At 44.9% G+C, this 19,223-nt stretch overlaps 1 protein-coding gene across 2 annotated transcripts in view; it reads right to left on the bottom strand.

Annotated features, from left to right (window-relative positions):
* LOC126281480 (uncharacterized) overlaps positions 1–19,223 on the bottom strand; it is a 182,637-nt gene that overhangs the window by 91,686 nt on the left and 71,728 nt on the right. For both annotated transcript variants that reach the window (XM_049980477.1, XM_049980476.1), the window contains one exon: positions 17,888–18,023. In XM_049980477.1, the coding sequence (XP_049836434.1) occupies positions 17,888–18,023 (136 nt within the window). The remainder of the gene's footprint in view (positions 1–17,887; positions 18,024–19,223) is intronic.

Genomic DNA, 19,223 nt, shown 5'->3' with positions numbered 1-19,223 from the left:
TCTACTAGGTCATTTATATATATTGTGAAAAGCAATGGTCCCATAACACTCCCCTGTGGCACGCCAGAGGTTTCTTTAACGTCTGTAGACGTCTCTCCATTGATAACAACATGATGTGTTCTGTTTGCTAAAAACTCTTCAATCCAGCCACACAGCTGGTCTGATATTCCGTAGGCTCTTACTTTGTTTATCAGGTGACAGTGCGGAACTGTATCGAACGCCTTCCGGAAGTCTATGAAAATAGCATCTACCTGGGAGCCTGTATCTAATAATTTCTGGGTCTCATGAGCAAATAAAGCGAGTTGGGTCTCACACGATCGCTGTTTCCGGAATCCATGTTGATTCCTACAGAGTAGATTCTGGGTTTCCAAAAACGACATGATACTCGAGCAAAAAACATGTTCTAAAATTCTACAACAGATCGACGTCAGAGATATAGGTCTATAGTTTTGCGCATCTGCTCGACGACCCTGTTTGAAGACTGGGACTACCTGTGCTCTTTTCCAATCATTTGGAACCTTCCGTTCCTTTAGAAACTTGCGGTGCACGGCTGTTAGAAGGGGGGCAAGTTCTTTCGCGTACTCTGTGTAGAATCGAATTGGTATTCCGTCAGGTCCCGTGGACTTTCCTCTGTTGAGTGATTTCAGTTGCTTTTTTATTCCTTGGACACTTATTCCAATCTCAGCCATTTTTTCATTTGTGCGAGGATTTAGAGAAGGAACTGCAGTGCGGTCTTCCTCTGTGAAACAGCTTTGGAAAAAGGTGTTTAGTATTTCAGCTTTACGCGTGTCTGGATATGCTGCTTCGAGCCACTTACTGATTTAACGTAAGACCAGAACTTCCTAGGATTTACTGTCAAGTCGGTACATAGAATTTTACTTTCGAATTCACTGAACGCTTCACGCATAGCCCTCCTTACGCTAACTTTGACATCGTTTAGGTTCTGTTTGTCTGAGAGGTTTTGGCTGAGTTTAAACTTGGAGTGAAGCTCTCTTTGCTTCCGCAGTAGTTTCCTAACTTTGTTGTTGAACCACGGTGGGTTTTTCCCGTCCCTCACAGTTTTACTCAGCACGTACTTGTCTAAAACGCATTTTACAATTGCCTTAAACTTTTTCCATAAACACTCAACATTGTCAGTGTCGGAACAGAAATTTTCGTTTTGATCTGTTGGGTAGTCTGAAATCTGCCTTCTATTACTCTTGCTAAACAGATAAACCTTCCTCCCTTTTTTATATTCCTATTAACTTCCATATTCAGGGATGCTGCAACGGCCTTATGATCACTGATACCCTGTTCTGCACATACAGAGTCGAAAAGTTCGGGTCTGTTTGTTATCAGTAGGTCCAAGATGTTATCTCCACGAGTCGGTTCTCTGTTTAATTGCTCGAGGTAATTTTCGGGTAGTATATTCAGTATAATGTCACTCGATGCTCTGTCCCTACCACCCGTCCTAAACATCTGAGTGTCCCAGTCTATATCTGGTAAATTGAAATCTCCACCTAAGACTGTAACATGCTGAGAAAATTTATGTGAAATGTATTCCACATTTTCTCTCAGTTGTTCTGCCACTAATGCTGCTGAGTCGGGAGGACGGTAAAAGGAGCCAATTATTAACCTAGCTCGATTGTTGAGTGTAACCTCCACCCATAATATTTCGCATTAACTATCCACTTCTACTTCACTACAGGATAATCTACTACTAACAGCGACAAACACGCCACCACCGGTTGCATGCAATCTATCCTTTCTAAACACCGTCTGTGCCTTTGTAAAAATTTCGGCTGAATTTATCTCTGGCTTCAGCCAGCTTTCTGTACCTATAACGATTTCAGCTTCGGTGCTTTCTATCAGCGCTTGAAGTTCCGGTACTTTACCAATGCAGTTTCGACAGTTTACAATTACAATACCGATTGCTGCTTGGTCCCCGCATGTCCTGACTTTGCCCCGCACCCTTTGAAGCTGTTGCCCTTTCTGTACTTGCCCGAGGCCATCTAACCTAAAAAACCGCCCAGTCCACGCCACACAGCCCCTGCTACCCGTGTAGTCGCTTGCTGCGTGTAGTGGACTCCTGACCTATCCAGCGGAACCCGAAACCCCACCACCCTATGGCGCAAGTCGAGGAATCTGCAGCCCACACGGTCGCAGAACCGTCTCAGACTCTGATTCAGACCCTCCACTCGGCTGTGTACCAAAGGTCCGCAGTCAGTCCTGTCGACGATGCTGCAGATGGTGAGCTCTGCTTTCATCCCGCTAGCGAGACTGGCAATCTTCACCAAATCAGATAGCCGCCGGAAGCCAGAGAGGCTTTCCTCCGATCCATAGCGACACACATCAGTGGTGCCGACATGAGCGACCACCTGCAGATGGGTGCACCCTGTACCCTTCATGGCAACCGGAAGGACCCTTTCCACATATGGAATGACTCCCCCCGGTATGCACACGGAGTGCACATTGGTTTTCTTCCCCTCTCTTGCTGCCATATCCCTAAGGGGCCCCATTACGCGCCTGACATTGGAGCTCCCAACTACCAGTAAGCCCACCCTCTGCGACTGCCCAGATCTTGCAGACTGAGGGGCAACTTCTGGAACAGGACAAGCAGACATCTCTGGCCGAACATCAGTATCAGCCAGAGACAGAACGTGAAACCGGTTCGTCAGACAAACTCGAGAGGCCTTCCGTTCAGCCCTCCGGAATGTGTTTGGCCCCCTGCCACACTTCGAGACGACCTCCCACTCTACCACAGGTGAGGGATGAGCCTCAATGTGGGCAGTATCCCGGGTAGCCACAGTCGTAGTCCAATCGGGGGATGTATGGAACGAGCTGGCTGTCCCTGACAAACCCCCATCCGGACCCCCACAGTGATGCCCATTGGCAACAGCCTCAAGCTGTGTGACCGAAGCCAACACTGCCTGAAGCTGGGCACGAAGGGATGCCAACTTAGCCTGCATCTGAACACAGCAGTTGCAGTCCCTATCCATGCTAAATACTATTGGCATGGAACACCACGTACTGCCGGGATCATGTATTGCGTTTACAGCGGAGCTGCTCGCCATTAACTGCGCCCTCCAATTTGTTTCTCAGGCCTCCCTCAACAGTGTTTTAACATGTGCCGACTCAATGAGCAGCCTGCAGGCTGTAGACCGATGCTTCTCTCGTCAAAGCTTGGTCTGCTATCCATGAAATTTTCTCTTCCCTTGGCCGTGCCGCCTAGTGAGTTGTCTTTCTCTGGGCCCCAAGTCATATGGGCATCCCAGGGAATGAACTGGTTGACAGTTTGGCTAGAGAGGCAGATACTTGACAACCTAATTCCCTCAGCATCGCCCAACTTAATTCGACTACATTCCATTAACCTCGTTTTGCTTTTGTTGATGTTCATCTTATATCCTCCTTTCAAGACACCGTCCCTTCCATTCAGCTGTTCTTCCAAGTCCTTTGCTGTCTCTGACAGAATTACAATGTCATCGGCGAACCTCAAAGTTTTTATTTCTTCTCCATGGATTTTAATTCCTACTCCAAATTTTTCTTTTGTTTCCTTTATTGTTTGCTCAATATACAGATTGAATAACATCGGGGAGAGGCTACAACCCTGTCTCACTCCCTTCCCAACCACTGCTTCCCTTTCCGTCCCCTCTACTCTTATAACTGCCATGTGGTTTCTGTACAAATTGTAAATAGCCTTCTCTCCCTGTATTTTACCCCAGCCACCTTTAGAATTTGAAAGAGAGTATTCCAGTCAACATTGTCAAAAAATTTCTCCAAATCTACAAATGCTAGAAACGTAGGTTTGCCTTTCCTTAATCTTCCTTCAAGATAAGTCGTAAGGTCAATATTGCCACACGTGTTCCAATATTTCTACGGAATCCAAACTGATCTTTCCCGAGGTTGGCTTCTACCACTTTTTCCATTCGTTTGTAAAGAATTCGCGTTAGTATTTTGCAGCTGTGAGTTATTAAACTGGTAGTTCGGTAATTTTCACATGTGTCAACACCTGCTTTCTTTGGGATTGGAATTATTACATTCTTCTTGAAGTCTGAGGGTATTGCGCCTGTCTCATACATCTTGCTCACCAGATGGTAAAGTTTTGTCAGAACTGGCTCTCCCAAGAGGAAACGGCCTTGCTGCAGTGGATACACCGGTTCCCGTGAGATCACCGATGTTAAGCGCTGTGTCGGGCGTGGTCGGCACTTGGATGTGTGACAGTCCAGGCTGCCATGCGCTGTTGCCATTTTTTCTGGGTGCACTCAGCCTCGTGATGCCAATTGAGGAGCTACTCGACCAAATGGTAGCGGCTCCGGTCAAAAAAAACCATCATAACGACCGGGAGAGCGGTGTGCTGACCACACGCCCCTCCTATCTGCATCCTGATACAGCGGTTGGATGGTCCCGATGGGCCACTTGTGGAGTGCTTTGGCTCTCCCAAGGCGGTCAGTAGTTCTAATGGATTGTTGTCTACTCCCGGGGCCTTGTTTTGGCTTGGGTCTTACAATGCTCTGTCAAACTCTTCAAGCAGTATCATATCTCCCATTTCATCTTCATCTACATCCTCTTCCGTTTCCATAATATTGCCCTCGATTACACCGCCCTTGTATAGACCCTCTATATACTTTTTCCACCTCTCTGCTTTCCCTTCTTTGCTTAGAACTGGGTTTCCATATGAGCTCTTGATATTCATACAAGTGGCTCTCTTTTCTCCAAAGGTCTCTTTAATTTTCCTGTAGGCAGTCTGTCTTACCCCTAGTGAGATAAACCTCTAATTCCTTAAAATTGTCTTGCTTAGCTATTTTGGACTTCTTGTCCATCTCATTTTTGAGACGTTTGTATTCCTTTTTGCCTGCTTCATTTACTGCATTTTTATATTTTCTCCTTTCATAAATTAAATTCAATAGTTCTTCTGTTACCCAAGGATTTCTACAAATCCTCGTAGTTTCACCTACTTGGTCCTCTGCTGCCTTCACTACTTCATCCCTCAGAGTTACCCATTCTTCTTCTACTGTATTTCTTTTCCCCATTCCTGTCAATTGTTCCCTTATGCTCTCCCCGAAACTCTGTACCACCTCTGGTTTACTCAGTTTATCCAGGTCCCATCTCCTTACATTCTCACCTTTTTGCAGTTTCTTCAGTATTAATCTACAATTCATAACCAATAGATTGTGGTCAGAGTCCACATCTGCCCCTGGAAATGTCTTACAATTTAAAACCTGGTGCCTAAATCTCTGTCTTACCATTATATAACTTATGTGATATATTCTGTTATCTCCAGGATTCTTGCATGTATACAACCTTCTTTCATGATTCTTGAACCAAGTGTTAGCTATGATTAAGTTATGTTCTGTGCAAAATTCTACCAGACGCTTCCTGTTTCATTTCTTACCCCCAATCCATATTCACCTACTATGTTTCCTTCTCTCCCTTTTCCTTCTCTCGAACTCCAGTCATCCATGACTATTAAATTTTCATCTCCCTTCACTACCTGAACAATTTCTTTTATCTCATCATACATTTCATCAATTTCTTCATCATCTGCAGAGCCAGTTGGCATATAAACTTGTACTACTGTGGTAGGCATGGGCTTCCTGTCTATCTTGTCCACAATAATGTGTTCGTTATGCTGTTTGTAGAAGCTTACCCGCACTCCTATTTTTTTATTCATATCCCGCCTTATCTGCTGTTTTAGAACCATCAGTGTAGAAGACGGTAGCACATTCGGAATTCTTCAAGGATGGAATTTACATGACGCCAGAATATCGCAGGAGCGACAGAGACCTTAGGGGGACAATCCAACGGGGGGGGGTGGGGGGGGGGGGTGAAGGGGGAAACCCACAGGCACTTTCCAGTGAGTGAAGATGGAGATCACGACAGAAGGAAGTGAGACACATTCTAGCGGGCAGTCCCACCTGGCGGCGGGTATCAGGAGAGAGACCACGTAGTTTGGAAAGAGGACGGGTTACATGGGATGGTCAGGGAATCGTCGAATGGCGATTACGTAGGAAACCAGGAGATGGCTCCGTCGTATTCGTAAAGGGAGAATCCCTACTCCTGCATGGAGACAGTCGACAGAACAAGTGTGAAAGGCGTTGACAGCCAGACGCACCCCATAATTATGAACTGGGTCAAGTAGAGTGGAAAGAGCCGCTGAGCCACAAACATGACAACTATAATCTGGTCTAGACGAAACCAGATCGCGGTAAGTATGGAGAAGAGTAGCATATTCTGCACCCCGAGATGTGTGGACCAGGAGGCAGAGAGCATTAAGCTTCCGCAAGCAGGTGTCTTCAGTTGGCGAATATGGGGCAGCTACGTTAGCTTTTTATCAAAAAGAAGGCCAATGAAACGGGACTGTGCTGTTACATCTAGGTGCTGGTTGCTTAAATAAATTTCTGGATCGGGGTGTACTGTGGGTTAATGGCGCCTTGGAGCTGGCTTTCAGCAGATGCTTTCCGAGTGGGAGCTGCACCAGACGCAAAAATCGTCGACATACAGCGCTGAGTATGGAATACCGTTCTCCTGAATCCGAGGGGTGCTGAGTGAAGAGCCAATTCTAGTCTGGAGGAGCCGGCGGGGAAAATACCTGCGGTTAAAAATCAGAAGGAGGTTATGAAAGCCCCAGTCATGGAGGGTAACTAAAATGTGATGGTGCCAAGCCATGTCGTATGCCTTATGTAGGTCAAAGAATACTGTGACAAGGTGTCGGCGTTTAATAAAAGCCTGTCGGAATTGCTGTTTCCAATGTGAGTAAATGGTCAGTTTTAGATCGTCCTTCCTGGAAACCACACTGGTATGTGGACAAAAGGCCCTGAGATTCAAATATCCAACATGATCGGGAGCTAACCATCCTCTCGAGCAGTTTACAAAGGACATTGGTCAGGCTAACCAATCTATTGCTGTAGAGAGACGTTGGGTTCTACCCAGGCTTAAGGACAGGGATAATTATGCTGCCTCGCCATTGTGAAGGCGAGATGGGGAAGGCACCCGTGAACCATATGTGGTTAAAGCACCTGAGTAGATATTGCCTCCAAGTGTTGGATCATCTGGTTGTGGATGGAGCCCGGGCATGTGACTGCATCATATTAAAAGATAAGAGATGGCAAGAATTCCTATTCAGTGAAGGATTCATTATAGGCTTCATCTTGGTGGAGGCTGAAGCAGAGGGGGGTTTCTTCAACTCATCGTTCCTGCCAGAGAAGGGTAGCAGGATAGGAAGAGGATGCCGATGCTGTCGCAAAGTGTATCACGAGGAGTTCTGCAAGGACCGACGGATCAGTACACAGAGTACCCTGTAGGATAAGACCGTGGGCAGTTATTGTCGCTGGTGGCCCAGAAGGCTACGGTGCTTGGACCAAACCTGCTTCCCCAGGAAGGGAAACACAGTACTCCCAGCATTCCTTTTTACTCTGCTTAATAAGGTAGCGAGCCATAGCAAGGAGACGCTAACTGATCGATGAAGAGGGGGATCTGTGGATAGGAGGATGGCAGTGCCAGTGGCATGAAGAATTGTGTCAGAGACGTCTCGCACGACGACATCAATGCAGTCCGAGAGAGAGGTATCGAAGTGCACGGCACACGTATGTAAAGACAAATTGGCTCTGCAGGATGCCCAAAGTGGGCGACAGGGGAACGATAGAATCACCAGTAAGTGGTAACTGTCATAAAGATCATCATGGGGTGACCAGCGTAGTGAAAACCACGAGAGCGGGGGAGGAGGTCTTGAGATTGATAACAGAAAAGTTGCCATGGGCGGCACAGAAGTGGGAAGTAGAGCTGTCAATGACAAGACAAAAAAAGTCTGTAAGAAGTTGGTCAATAAGAATACCCCTGTACTCATTAGACTCTTCACTCCATTCTTCACTTTCACTTAGGACAGCAATGTCATCAGCGAATCTTATCATCGATCTCATTTCATTGGTGGTAAATTCCTATGGGACCAAACTGCTGAGGTAATCGGTCCCTAGGCGTATACACTATTTAATCTAACTTAAACTAAGTTACGCTAAGGACAACACTCACACCCATGCCCGAGGGAGGACTCGAACCTCCGACGGGGGGAGCCGCGCGAACCGTCACAAGGCGCCTGAGACCGCGTGGCTACCCCGCGTGGCATATCCTTTCATCATGAATTTTAATTCCACTCTTGCACATTTCTTTTATTTCCGTCATTGCTTCTTCGATATATAGATTGAACAGTAAGGACGAAAGAGTGCATCCATCAATTACACCCTTTTTAATCCGAGCACTTCGTTCTAGCTCTTCCACTCTCATTGGCCCCTTTTGGCCCTTGTACATATTTTATACTACCCGTCTTTCTCTATTGCTTACTCTAATTTTTCTCAGAACTTCGATTATGTTGCACCATTTGACGTTGTCGACCGCTTTCTCCAGGTCGACAAATCTTATTAACAGTTTTGCATCCATTATCAACTGCAACGTCACAATTGCTTCTCTGGTGCCTTTACCTTTCCTGAAGCCATACTGATCGTCATATAACACACCCTTAATTTTCTTTTCCATTTTTCTGTAAGTTATTATTATTGTCAGCAATTTGGATGTATGAGCTGTTACGCCGATTGTGCGGTAATTCTCACACTTTTCTGCTCTTATCATTTTCGGAAATTCCTGAAAGTCAGATGGTATATCGCCAGATTCATACTTTCGACAAACCAACGTGAACAGCCGTTTTGTTGCCTCTTCTCCCAACGATTTTAGAAATTTTGATGGAATGTTACCTATCCCTACTGCCTTATTTGAACGTAATGCTTCCGAAGCTCTTTTAAATTCTGATTCTAATGCTGGTTCCTCTAACTCTTCTACATCGGCTTCTGTTTCTTCTTCTATCACGTCATCAGACAAGTCTTCCCCGTCATAGAGGCCTTGGATGTACTCTTTCAACCTATCCGTTCTCTCCTCTGCACTTAACAGTGGAATTCCCACTGCAATCTTTATGTTACCATCTTTTCTTTTAATTTCACCGAAAGTTGTTTTGATTTTTCTGTACGCTGAGTCAGTACTTCTGACAATCACTTCTTTTCCGATTCCTTCGCCTTTTTTCATGTAGGCATTTAACCTTAGCTTCCCTGCACTTCCTAATTGTGTCATTCCTAAGTGATTTGTATTCCTATAGAGCTGAATTTCCCTGAACATTTTTGCACTTCCTTCTTTCGTCGGTCAAGTGAAGTGTTTCTTCTGTTTGCCATGTTTTCTTTGCAGTTACCTTACTCGTACCTACCTTCTTTCTCTCAAGTTTCTGTGACTGCTCTTTTTAGGTATGTCCATTCCTTTTTAACTGAACTGCCTTCTGGGCTTTCATCATCGCAGTATTGCCTTAGAGAAGATCAAGCGTATCGCTTCATTACTTATTAAATTCCGCATCCAACTTCTTTGCGTATTTATTCTTCCTGGCCAGTCTACTCTTCATCTCTATCAAACTGTGCTCTGCGCCTATATCTGCTCCTGGGCACTTCTTACCATCTAGTATCTAATTTCGGAATCTGTGCCTGACCATGATGTAATCTAACTGAAATCCTTACGAATCTCCCGGCCTTTACCAAGTACACCTTCTCCTCTTGTGATTCTTGAACGTGATATTCGCTGTTACTAGCTAAAGATTATTTAAGAAGAGAATTAGTCTTTCTCCTTTCCCGTTCCTAGTAACCGTTTCTTCTATTCCATCCCCCACAACCGCATTCTATTCTTCTATGACTATTAGATTTTCAATTCCCTTTACATACTGCATTACCCGTTCAATATCTTCCTACACTTTATCTCTTCATCTTCAGCTTGGGACGTCGGTATTTATATTGAAGTATTTTTGTCGGTGTTAGTCTGCTGTCAGTTCCAATGAGAATAATCCTATCACTGAACTGTTCACAGTAACTCACTGGTCTACCTTCCTATTTATAACGAATCCTACTCCAGTTATCACATTTGTGCTGCTGTTGATATTACCCTATACTTATCTGACCGGAAATCCTTGTCTTCCTTCGATTTCACTTTACTGACCTCCATGGGGGATGTTAAAACAATAAAAATAAGATCTACGTAATCTACGGGCTGCACCGTCTTCTAGGGTGCAGGTTATACGTAAAAGGAGCAATTAAAGAAATTCTTCAACCGCTTTTAACAATAAATAAGTCTACTTCACCAGAGCGTGGGAACCGCGCTGCTGTGAAATTTTCTGTACTCGGGAATGTAAGGATTAACCCCAACCCTTATCTGATACCTCCCCAAACTACCAGTAGAGTTACCACATTAATGTCGGTTAGGGTGGAAACAGATCAATCCACAACAGACGAACGCCACGCTAGAGTTCAGCACGACATTCCATGATAAATCGCACACTATTTGTGTCATAGACTTACTGTTTTTGTTACTTTCTCTATATGACAAGAGATCCAATAAAGCAAATTCCTTGCATGAAAGGGAGCAGCTGCTGGGCGAACAAAAGCAGAGGAGGGATTTTGTTAGGACAAGAGCTGGCAAAGTATTCTAAACTAGCGATGTACTGACATTTAGATAATCGGTTGAGTGATATCGTTGCTACCGACCTGTCGCGTGTAATAGCTATCGATATTTTTGATAGCAATAGTAATTCGTAAGTTATGGAGTTTGAATCAGAAAACAGCGACTATTTAAATGTGTTATGTAAGAGATCGCCGCGCTGGGTAGCCGTGCGGTCTGTGGCGCCTAGTACGGTTCGCGCGTCTCCCCCCGTCGGAAGTTCGAGTCCTTGCACGGGCATGGGTGTGTGTGTGTGTATGTGTGTGTGTGTGTGTGTGTGTGTGTGTGTGTGTGTGTGTGTTGTCCTTAGCGCAAGTTAGTTTAAGTTAGATTAAGTAGTGTGTAAGCTTAGGGACCGATGTCGTCATCAGTTTGATCCCTTAGAACTTACTACAAATTTCGGCTTGTAAGAGGTTTATCATTGTCGATTTTAACAGAAATTGGTTCAGCGTTTTTATTAAAACATGTAAATATTTCAGTTGCTTTTCAAATTAAATTTATAGCGTTGCTCACTTACACGAACCCTACATTCATACAGATATCAGAGAGAGAACATAATTCACAGAACTTGACTGAAAGAATGATTAGGCTAGTAGGACACACCACGAGGCATGGAGGAGTAGTTAATTAGGTACAACATGGAAGTACGAGGTCTTACCTAAACAGGATCTTTGGCATTATATTTATCAAGATAGTAGGATACAATAAATTTATATGTTAGAGATAAGGAAGTAATGTTGCTAGTGCCTGATGATAAGGAACTAATGTTTGGAAATAACTATTTCGTTTTTTTTATTGAGGAAAACCACTTACATGTCATATTAGCACTTCAACTCATAACATCTGTCTAAAGTGACGAACACCGATGTCAGTGCTTGCATTACAACAACGCATAAAATTTTGCTGCATTCTTTCATATATCCTCGCTGTCTGTTGTTTGATGAAACAGTCAGGTCATATGATCATGCTGGCTATGTGACCAGAGATCCTCCTCGAATCCAGCGATGAGATTATCCCTATGAGCAATCTTCCCCCACTCTCTCTTCATGCACACAAATCGTGTGTATAGCACGTTTTTAGGTTCCGTATCTCAGTCAGTAAAAACGGAACCGTTGTAGGATCTTTGTTGTCGGATGTCTGTCTGCCTGTCTGTCTGTCCGTCCGTTAAGACAGCTTTTTCTCAAAAATTACGAGGGAATTTCGAAAAGTAAAGATACAATGGCTCGCAGTCCTTAAATAGATAATTTATTTAGAAAACGTGAGTTATATCTTATTAACTGGATTATTTGTTATTTTTCGACATAATCACCCCCGTTATCCAAACATTTGTTAGTCGGTGCAGAAGCTTTTGTATCCCACAGTCATAGAAGGCTGCTGCCTGTTGTCGGAACGACATTTCAACTTCATCTTTGATCTCTTCATCGTCGTGGAATGATTTTCCACCAAGATGTGACTTCAGGTAAGGGAAGACATGGAAGTCGGTGGGTACAAGGTCCACGCTGTATGGCAGATGGTCCAATACGTCCCATTTGAATTGTTTGAGTAGTGCTTTGGTTACGAGCGCTGTGTGAGGCCGAGCGTTGTCATGAAGCAAGCGGACTCCACTTGTGTCAGCATTCCCGTGCGTTTGTTTTGAATTGCACTTCGAAGACGTTTCAAAGTCTGGCAATATGCAGCAGCATTAGTTGTCGTTCCAGGAGACATAAATTCCAACTAAAGAATGCCTTGTTCGTCCCAAAAAACAGAAGCTATGATTTTCTTCGCAGAAATCAACGTTTTTCATTTCTTGGCTTTTGATAAATTCGAATGGCGCCATTGCATTGATTGTTGCTTGGATTCAGGTGTATGGCGATAAACCCACGTCTCGTCACCAGTCACAATGTGATCAAGGAACTCATCACCTGCTTCAGCATGGCGTGTGAGGAAGTCGAGTACAAAGCCCATCCTTTTCTTTTTGTGTTCTTCCGTTAACAGTTTTGGAGCCCAGACCGCACACAATTTCCTGTGCCCCAACTTGACAGTCACAACGTCATAAAGAGTTGTCGTTGGCACGTCCGGTGTGATCTGGAGCAATTCTTTCAATGTAAGACGTCTATTCGCACGAATTGCTTCCTCCGTTCTCTGAAGAAGGGCATCAGAGATCACAGATGGCCGACCTGTTCTTTGTTCGTCATGAACATTAGTCCTACCTTCAGAGAAATGACGACACCGTTTCGTTACATTTTGTCGGCTCATAATGTTCCCATAAACAGAAACAATGTCTTTGTGAATATCCGCTGGTCGCTGACCTTTTGCATGAAGAAAACGTATGGCGGAGCGCACTTCGTATTTGGCGGGATTCTGAATCGGCGCAGCCATTTTAAACACGACCTACTCCAACCAGAAGCAACGTTCAACTGCTGAACGACCGCGAGGAGAAAGCTAACGGTTCAAGGTTAACACCAGTGTTGCCAACTTGCTCGCCAAAACTCTTCTGTTCCTCTGGCGTACGGTGTATCTTTACTTTCCGAAATAACCTCATACAATACAAAATTTGAAATTACACAAAAAATTTAAAATTAGAGCCAAAATTTAAAACTTCTCGAAAGGTTTGTAATTAACGGGACTGATATCATTAGCTGCTTCGATGTCTACAGGACGGTCAGAGACCCATTGCATTACCCTATTACTGTTCTGCTAATTTCCAGGTAACAGACTAAAATGGAAGCAGGAATGGTTGGCAAAATAAAATGTCCTTAACGCAGTCATCTTTACCTAATCTGTCATTACATGTCCAAACAGTAGGACTAGTCTCATTAATTGATTACTATACGACTCGTTTCGTGATTTCTCCACAGTTGCTAAAATTTTCTCCCCTTCCAGTACCCCAGAGTAATAACACAACAAAGATACAGATAGCTGGTAACGTGATGGCTTTAGATGCGTTGGGAAGAGTACATACGAACACATCCGAGCAGGTTGAAAAGTGTTAAAAATTTCTCGGGTATTCGCCTTTTGGACGACGCTACCCGGCTGAATACCCGAGAAATTTTCAAGATTTCAGTACGCCACGAACACCTCAGATCACACAGGTTGAAAAGTGTTTGGAACTACAAGGATGAGACTGACCAATTTACTTGGAGCATGAGAAGGACTATTTCGATGCATCTGGCTGATGGGCTGAAGACTTTCATCATGACATTATTTCGTTTACTTTTTACATAGAAGCAGTAATTTTCCTGCCAAAATTCACTCAAACGTGCTCCCTTTAGCACTGAAATATAAGGATAATATGAAGTCCACGAAACATTTCAAAAAAACGGTACAGATATATGGTCAATAACAACTCCGCGAATGATACAGCATGTGAAAGATCAACTCAAACATTTTTCGCAGTGTTTTTAAATGTTCTATATGTCTAAACCTCACGCCACTTACACATTTAATCAGTTGGCCAATTCTGCACATACCCAACCTAACAAGATCAGGAGTGATGGCAAGAATTATTGCTACGATGTGGTATCGCAAGTGTCCGATAATCTCAATAGAGATCGGACATAAACGCTATCCTCGAAGTAATTGTGCACTAGTTCAACAGGCAGATTCCGTGGAACTTCGCTACATTACGTTCCTCACACAGCCCATTGGCTGTTCTGCCACGCCTGATCAGCCCGGACATTTTGTATCGCCCAAGCAACCATCCTTCTCGCATTTTTTGGTGCTCCTTCACTCTCCTGTTGTAAATATGTGGTGTCTTGAAAAACTTGCCATGGGAAGCTCTTTGTGTTTTGACGTAACGACGCGGGCCGTCACGACGAAGAAACATGGAAGAGCAGAGAGGGCTGTGAGACGGTGTCAGCCAATAGTACGCTGACTACGATGACATCACAACTGGAGCGGCATCTACACGAAGAGAATATAAGCGACGCACCGCCTAGCCTCGGCCGGACTGGACGACGAGCCGTCATACAAACGCTACAGCAGTGACTGTTTTGCTTGCATTGAAATTGTATATACCGAAGGACATTGATTATTTGCATGTCGCCATTTGCTTGCGACACACTTTTGTGAATGCTCAAAGTTAAGTATTGTCAGTTTTATTTACTGGAATATACTCCATTAATACGATTTGCTTGAATTGTTGTCTAGCGATCCGAGAAACCAGCTTCCTAGGCACCCTGTATTAGACGAGTGGGCAGTATATTACAGTTTTGATACTCACTACCGATTTGAAATGGGTAAATTCTAGCATGCAAAATAATTCCTCTGCCTGATTTGCCACCATTTTGAGCAAGTATTGTTGGTGGCGACCCTGTTAGCAATTTACCAAATTAACTTGGGGGCACAGCGATTCAAAAAAGCTTCGAGAGTTTGTCTTTCTCATTTGTTACGATATACTTAGCCATTTACCTATACCGGTTTTTCAAAACTTTTCATGGACTTTATATCAGGGTTTTTCGGAAAGTAAGGAATGATTGGCCGCAAAATGGAAACCACAGAGAAAATCAAAACTGTTTTCTTTGCACTTTTAGCTACACCTTCCAGGTACTTCTCTACATATTCACCGCTCCAACTTCGACATTTGTCGGAGCGTTATACCAAATTTCCAACACCATTGTCATAGAAGGCAGCCGCCTGTGCTTTCCGATGAATCTCTACTCTGGTCTGTAGCGCGTAGCCTGCGCCCAAGTGTTGTCTTCGTATCCAGTGTTCCATGTGAACAGAGATGATACTCAGGACGAGCCAATTAGGGCTGTGTTGTGGGTCATCGAACACTTCCCATCGAAAAGGCCGCAGGAGCGTCTTCACTACGCCTGCAGAGTGCGCCTGAAAATTGCTGTGAAGAAGGAAATGCGTGGCAGTTGTGTTAGGTGGGCGAAGCCTCTCAGAGGGCTCTCCTACTTGGTGGGAGACAGCGTTGTCCTAGGCACCTTTACTTGCTCACAGTGCGCTCACAACTGAAAGTAGCGTCTTGATGAGATAGACGGGGATACTAGAGACACTGCCCAAAACGTCTATGAAAAGCCTTCTCGGGTTTTCGTAATGGTTTCCATTTCGCGACCGATCGTTCCTTACTTTCCGAATAGCCCTCGTAATTATCCAGTATAATACATTACAAAAATTATGAGCTTTCTTGTAGAGTGTGAAATTAAATGTTAGTGGGTGAATGAAAATAAATCAGGGATTGACAGTAATGTGAGGGGTGGAACTTTCATAGTGGTAACTATTTATTTACAGCTCGTACTAAATAGATAGGTGTCTCAAAGTTTTACTGACCTTCAAAGTAGTCACCAGTCACTTCTGTCTCTATGCTGTTCATTTTTGGAACCACAACCTACGACCAGTTTAGAGACAGAAGTGATGGAACTTTATGCAGGACCAGACCATCATGTTGCAGGACAATGCTCAAGCACGTACAGTGCAAGCCGTTACTGATATGTGTGACTGATGGGACTCCCAAGTGCTATACCACCCACTGCACTCTCCTGTCTTAAGTCCTCGTGAGTTCAACTCGATTTCTAAACTGAAGGAAACACTTCACGGCACTCGCTTCAGAACTGCTACAAATTCGTCGGGCAATAGACCGCGCTGCTCAAACTGCCACCACAACTGGCACTGCTAAGAGTATTCAACGCCTTCCACATCGCTGGCAACGGGTTATACACAATTATGGTGAGTACTCTGAAGGTCAGTAAAACGATGAAACACATATATACACTCCTGGAAATGGAAAAAAGAACACATTGACCGGTGTGTCAGACACACCATACTTACTCCGGACACTGCGAGAGGGCTGTACAATCAATGACCACACGCACGGTACAGCGGACACACCAGGAACCGCGGTGTTGGCCGTCGAATGGCGCTAGCTGCGCAGCATTTGTGCACCGCCGCCGTCAGTGTCAGCCAGTTTGCCGTGGCATACGGAGCTCCATCGCAGTCTTTAACACTGGTAGCATGCCGCGACAGCGTGGACGTGAACCGTATGTGCAGTTGACGGACTTTGAGCGAGGGCGTATAGTGGGCATGCGGGAGGCCGGGTGGACGTACCGCCGAATTGCTCAACACGTGGGGCGTGAGGTCTCCACAGTACATCGATGTTGTCGCCAGTGGTCGGCGGAAGGTGCACGTGCCCGTCGACCTGGGACCGGACCGCAGCGACGCACGGATGCACGCCAAGAACGTAGGATCCTACGCAGTGCCGTAGGGGACCGCACCGCCACTTCCCAGCAAATTAGGGACACTGTTGCTCCTGGGGTATCGGCGAGGACCATTCGCAACCGTCTCCATGAAGCTGGGCTACGGTCCCGCACCCCGTTAGGCCGTCTTCCGCTCACGCCCCAATATCGTGCAGCCTGCCTCCAGTGGTGTCGCGACAGGCGTGAATGGAGGGACGAATGGAGACGTGTCGTCTTCAGCGATGAGAGTCACTTCTGCCTTGGTGCCAATGATGGTCGTATGCGTGTTTGGCGCCGTGCAGGTCAGCGCCACAATCAGGACTGCATACGACCGAGGCACACAAGGTCAACACCCGGCATCATGGTGTGGGGAGCGATATCCTACACTGGCCGTACACCTCTGGTGATCATCGAGGGGACACAGAATAGTGCACGGTACATCCAAACCGTCATCGAACCCATCGTTCTACCATTCCTAGACCGACAAGGGAACTTGCTGTTCCAACAGGACAATGCACGTCCGCATGTATCCCGTGCCACCCAACGTGCTCTAGAAGGTGTAAGTCAACCACCCTGGCCAGCAAGATCTCCGGATCTGTCCCCCATTGAGCATGTTTGGGACTGGATGAAGCGTCGTATCACGCGGTCTGCACGTCCAGCACGAACGCTGGTCCAAGTGAGGCGCCAGGTGGAAATGGCATGGCAAGCCGTTCCACAGGACTACATCCAGCATCTCTACGATCGTCTCCATGGGAGAATAGCAGCCTGCATTGCTGCGAAAGGTGGATATACACTGTACTAGTGCCGACATTGTGCATGCTCTGTTGCCTGTGTCTATGTGCCTGTGGTTCTGTCAGTGTGATCATGTGACGTATCTGACCCCAGGAATGTGTCAATAAAGTTTCCCCTTCCTGGGACAATGAATTGACGGTGTTCTTATTTCACTTTCCAGGAGTGTATTTTGTACGAGCTGTAAATAAATAGTTGCCACTATTAAAGTTCCAACCCTCGTATAAGTGCTTCTGTTTGTCACGTATTAAAAAAAAATTGAACTCCTACAGGGAACACTAGCGGTTCCGAGATGGAACCCTGAGGAACACCAGAAGCATTGTGATATTGACGACGTATACAGTTTATCAACATGGATTTTTGATTTACGAATATACTCCATTTGGCGAGTGACTAATTTACTTCCTCGTTAAAGCTACAGTATAGGGGGATGACACTTTGATACTTACACGCCATTGGGGACACAGTGTGCAGGCGCGTAGAATCCATCGCCGTCGCAACGCGGCCTCCAAGCGGCGATTCCCAGCGATGCTGACGCTTCGTCACTGTCGTAAGCCTTCTGTTCGCGCGTGCAGGTCGTGTTCACTGTGGGGAAAGACAGGCAGACTCACTGGCTACACCAAAAATTACACAGGCGAAACTCACTTTCTACACTCCAGGTGCAGGACGCATTTATTTCGTGCAAACAACTTCTGGCCTTAATTCACCTAATAGTTTTCGGTACCCTAAGTGGCTTTGCAGGGCCTTTGTAACAGTGTGCTGTTTATGATTGCAACTGTCATTGCTATTGATGTTCGAATCCTTTACGGGTCTGTGTGCCTAAATAAGAATAGTTTGTTTTACTTGCTCCCATTGGTTATCTTATCTTTGCGAACTTTGTGCTGTGTAAGGACGTGTGTTTCACTCAGAGGTCTGTGATGAGAGCAGGAAATACATTGAGTACTATTTCTGCTTTTGAGGACAATGAGAAACAGGAGGTAGAGAGCGAAAAATGATTTCAGAATATAGTCTATTCCTCTCGAATATAATTCTCGTTAGACTGATGGAAGCAATCATCGGTATGTCTTGCCCTCATTACTTATTACATTGTGGAGGTATTTGGTGTTTAATCCAGAACATCATTCAAGAAGACTGATATATAATCTGGAGTGTGGCAAGCCATTAAGATTCCAAACTGCCAAAGCTTTTCTTAGTTCTCTTAGGGCATCAGATTCTTGAACTGAGAAAAAGAAGACAGAATATGTATTAACAGAACGTACATGAAGCACCTTCTTTTTAGTGATGGCAAAGCGCTGTTTATCTCTAATGAAGATAAAATCCAGGAGCTCTGTAGAACCAGTTTGAAGGTAGAGTTGAAAATAAATAACAATAATTCTTAAATAATTTAAGTGAGACTGCTATTACACTCCTTTCCATACTTAGTGTGAGATGCAGTAAAATTTCCCAACATGCAAACGTGAGTTGATCGATGGTATGTCTTGTACTGACATGTGTCAGAGTGTCAGCAATGTCTTGCAGCGCTCTTTGCAGCGGCAATCAGTCACATTTGGCTGGCAACAGTTTGAAAGGATCGGTTTCTTGCTTTAGAGCACTCACATCGGAATTTCTGAATTGGAAGTATGTAGGTCTAGACAGAGTCACGTGCTGTGGTTCTTGGGCGTAGGGAATGCCTTGCTATTATAATGTTCTGCATTAACCCTTATTCTACTTTCGATTTTCTGTGACACATCCTCAATACACTAATTTTACTGATGACTCCTGTGACCTAGAACTCAGTGTATTGCG

Source organism: Schistocerca gregaria, chromosome 7 (genome assembly GCF_023897955.1).
Source record: "Schistocerca gregaria isolate iqSchGreg1 chromosome 7, iqSchGreg1.2, whole genome shotgun sequence".
NCBI classification, from domain to species: Eukaryota; Metazoa; Arthropoda; class Insecta; order Orthoptera; family Acrididae; genus Schistocerca; species Schistocerca gregaria.
Note: the sequence above shows the minus strand (reverse complement) of the source record. Positions and strands in the feature narration are given on the sequence as shown.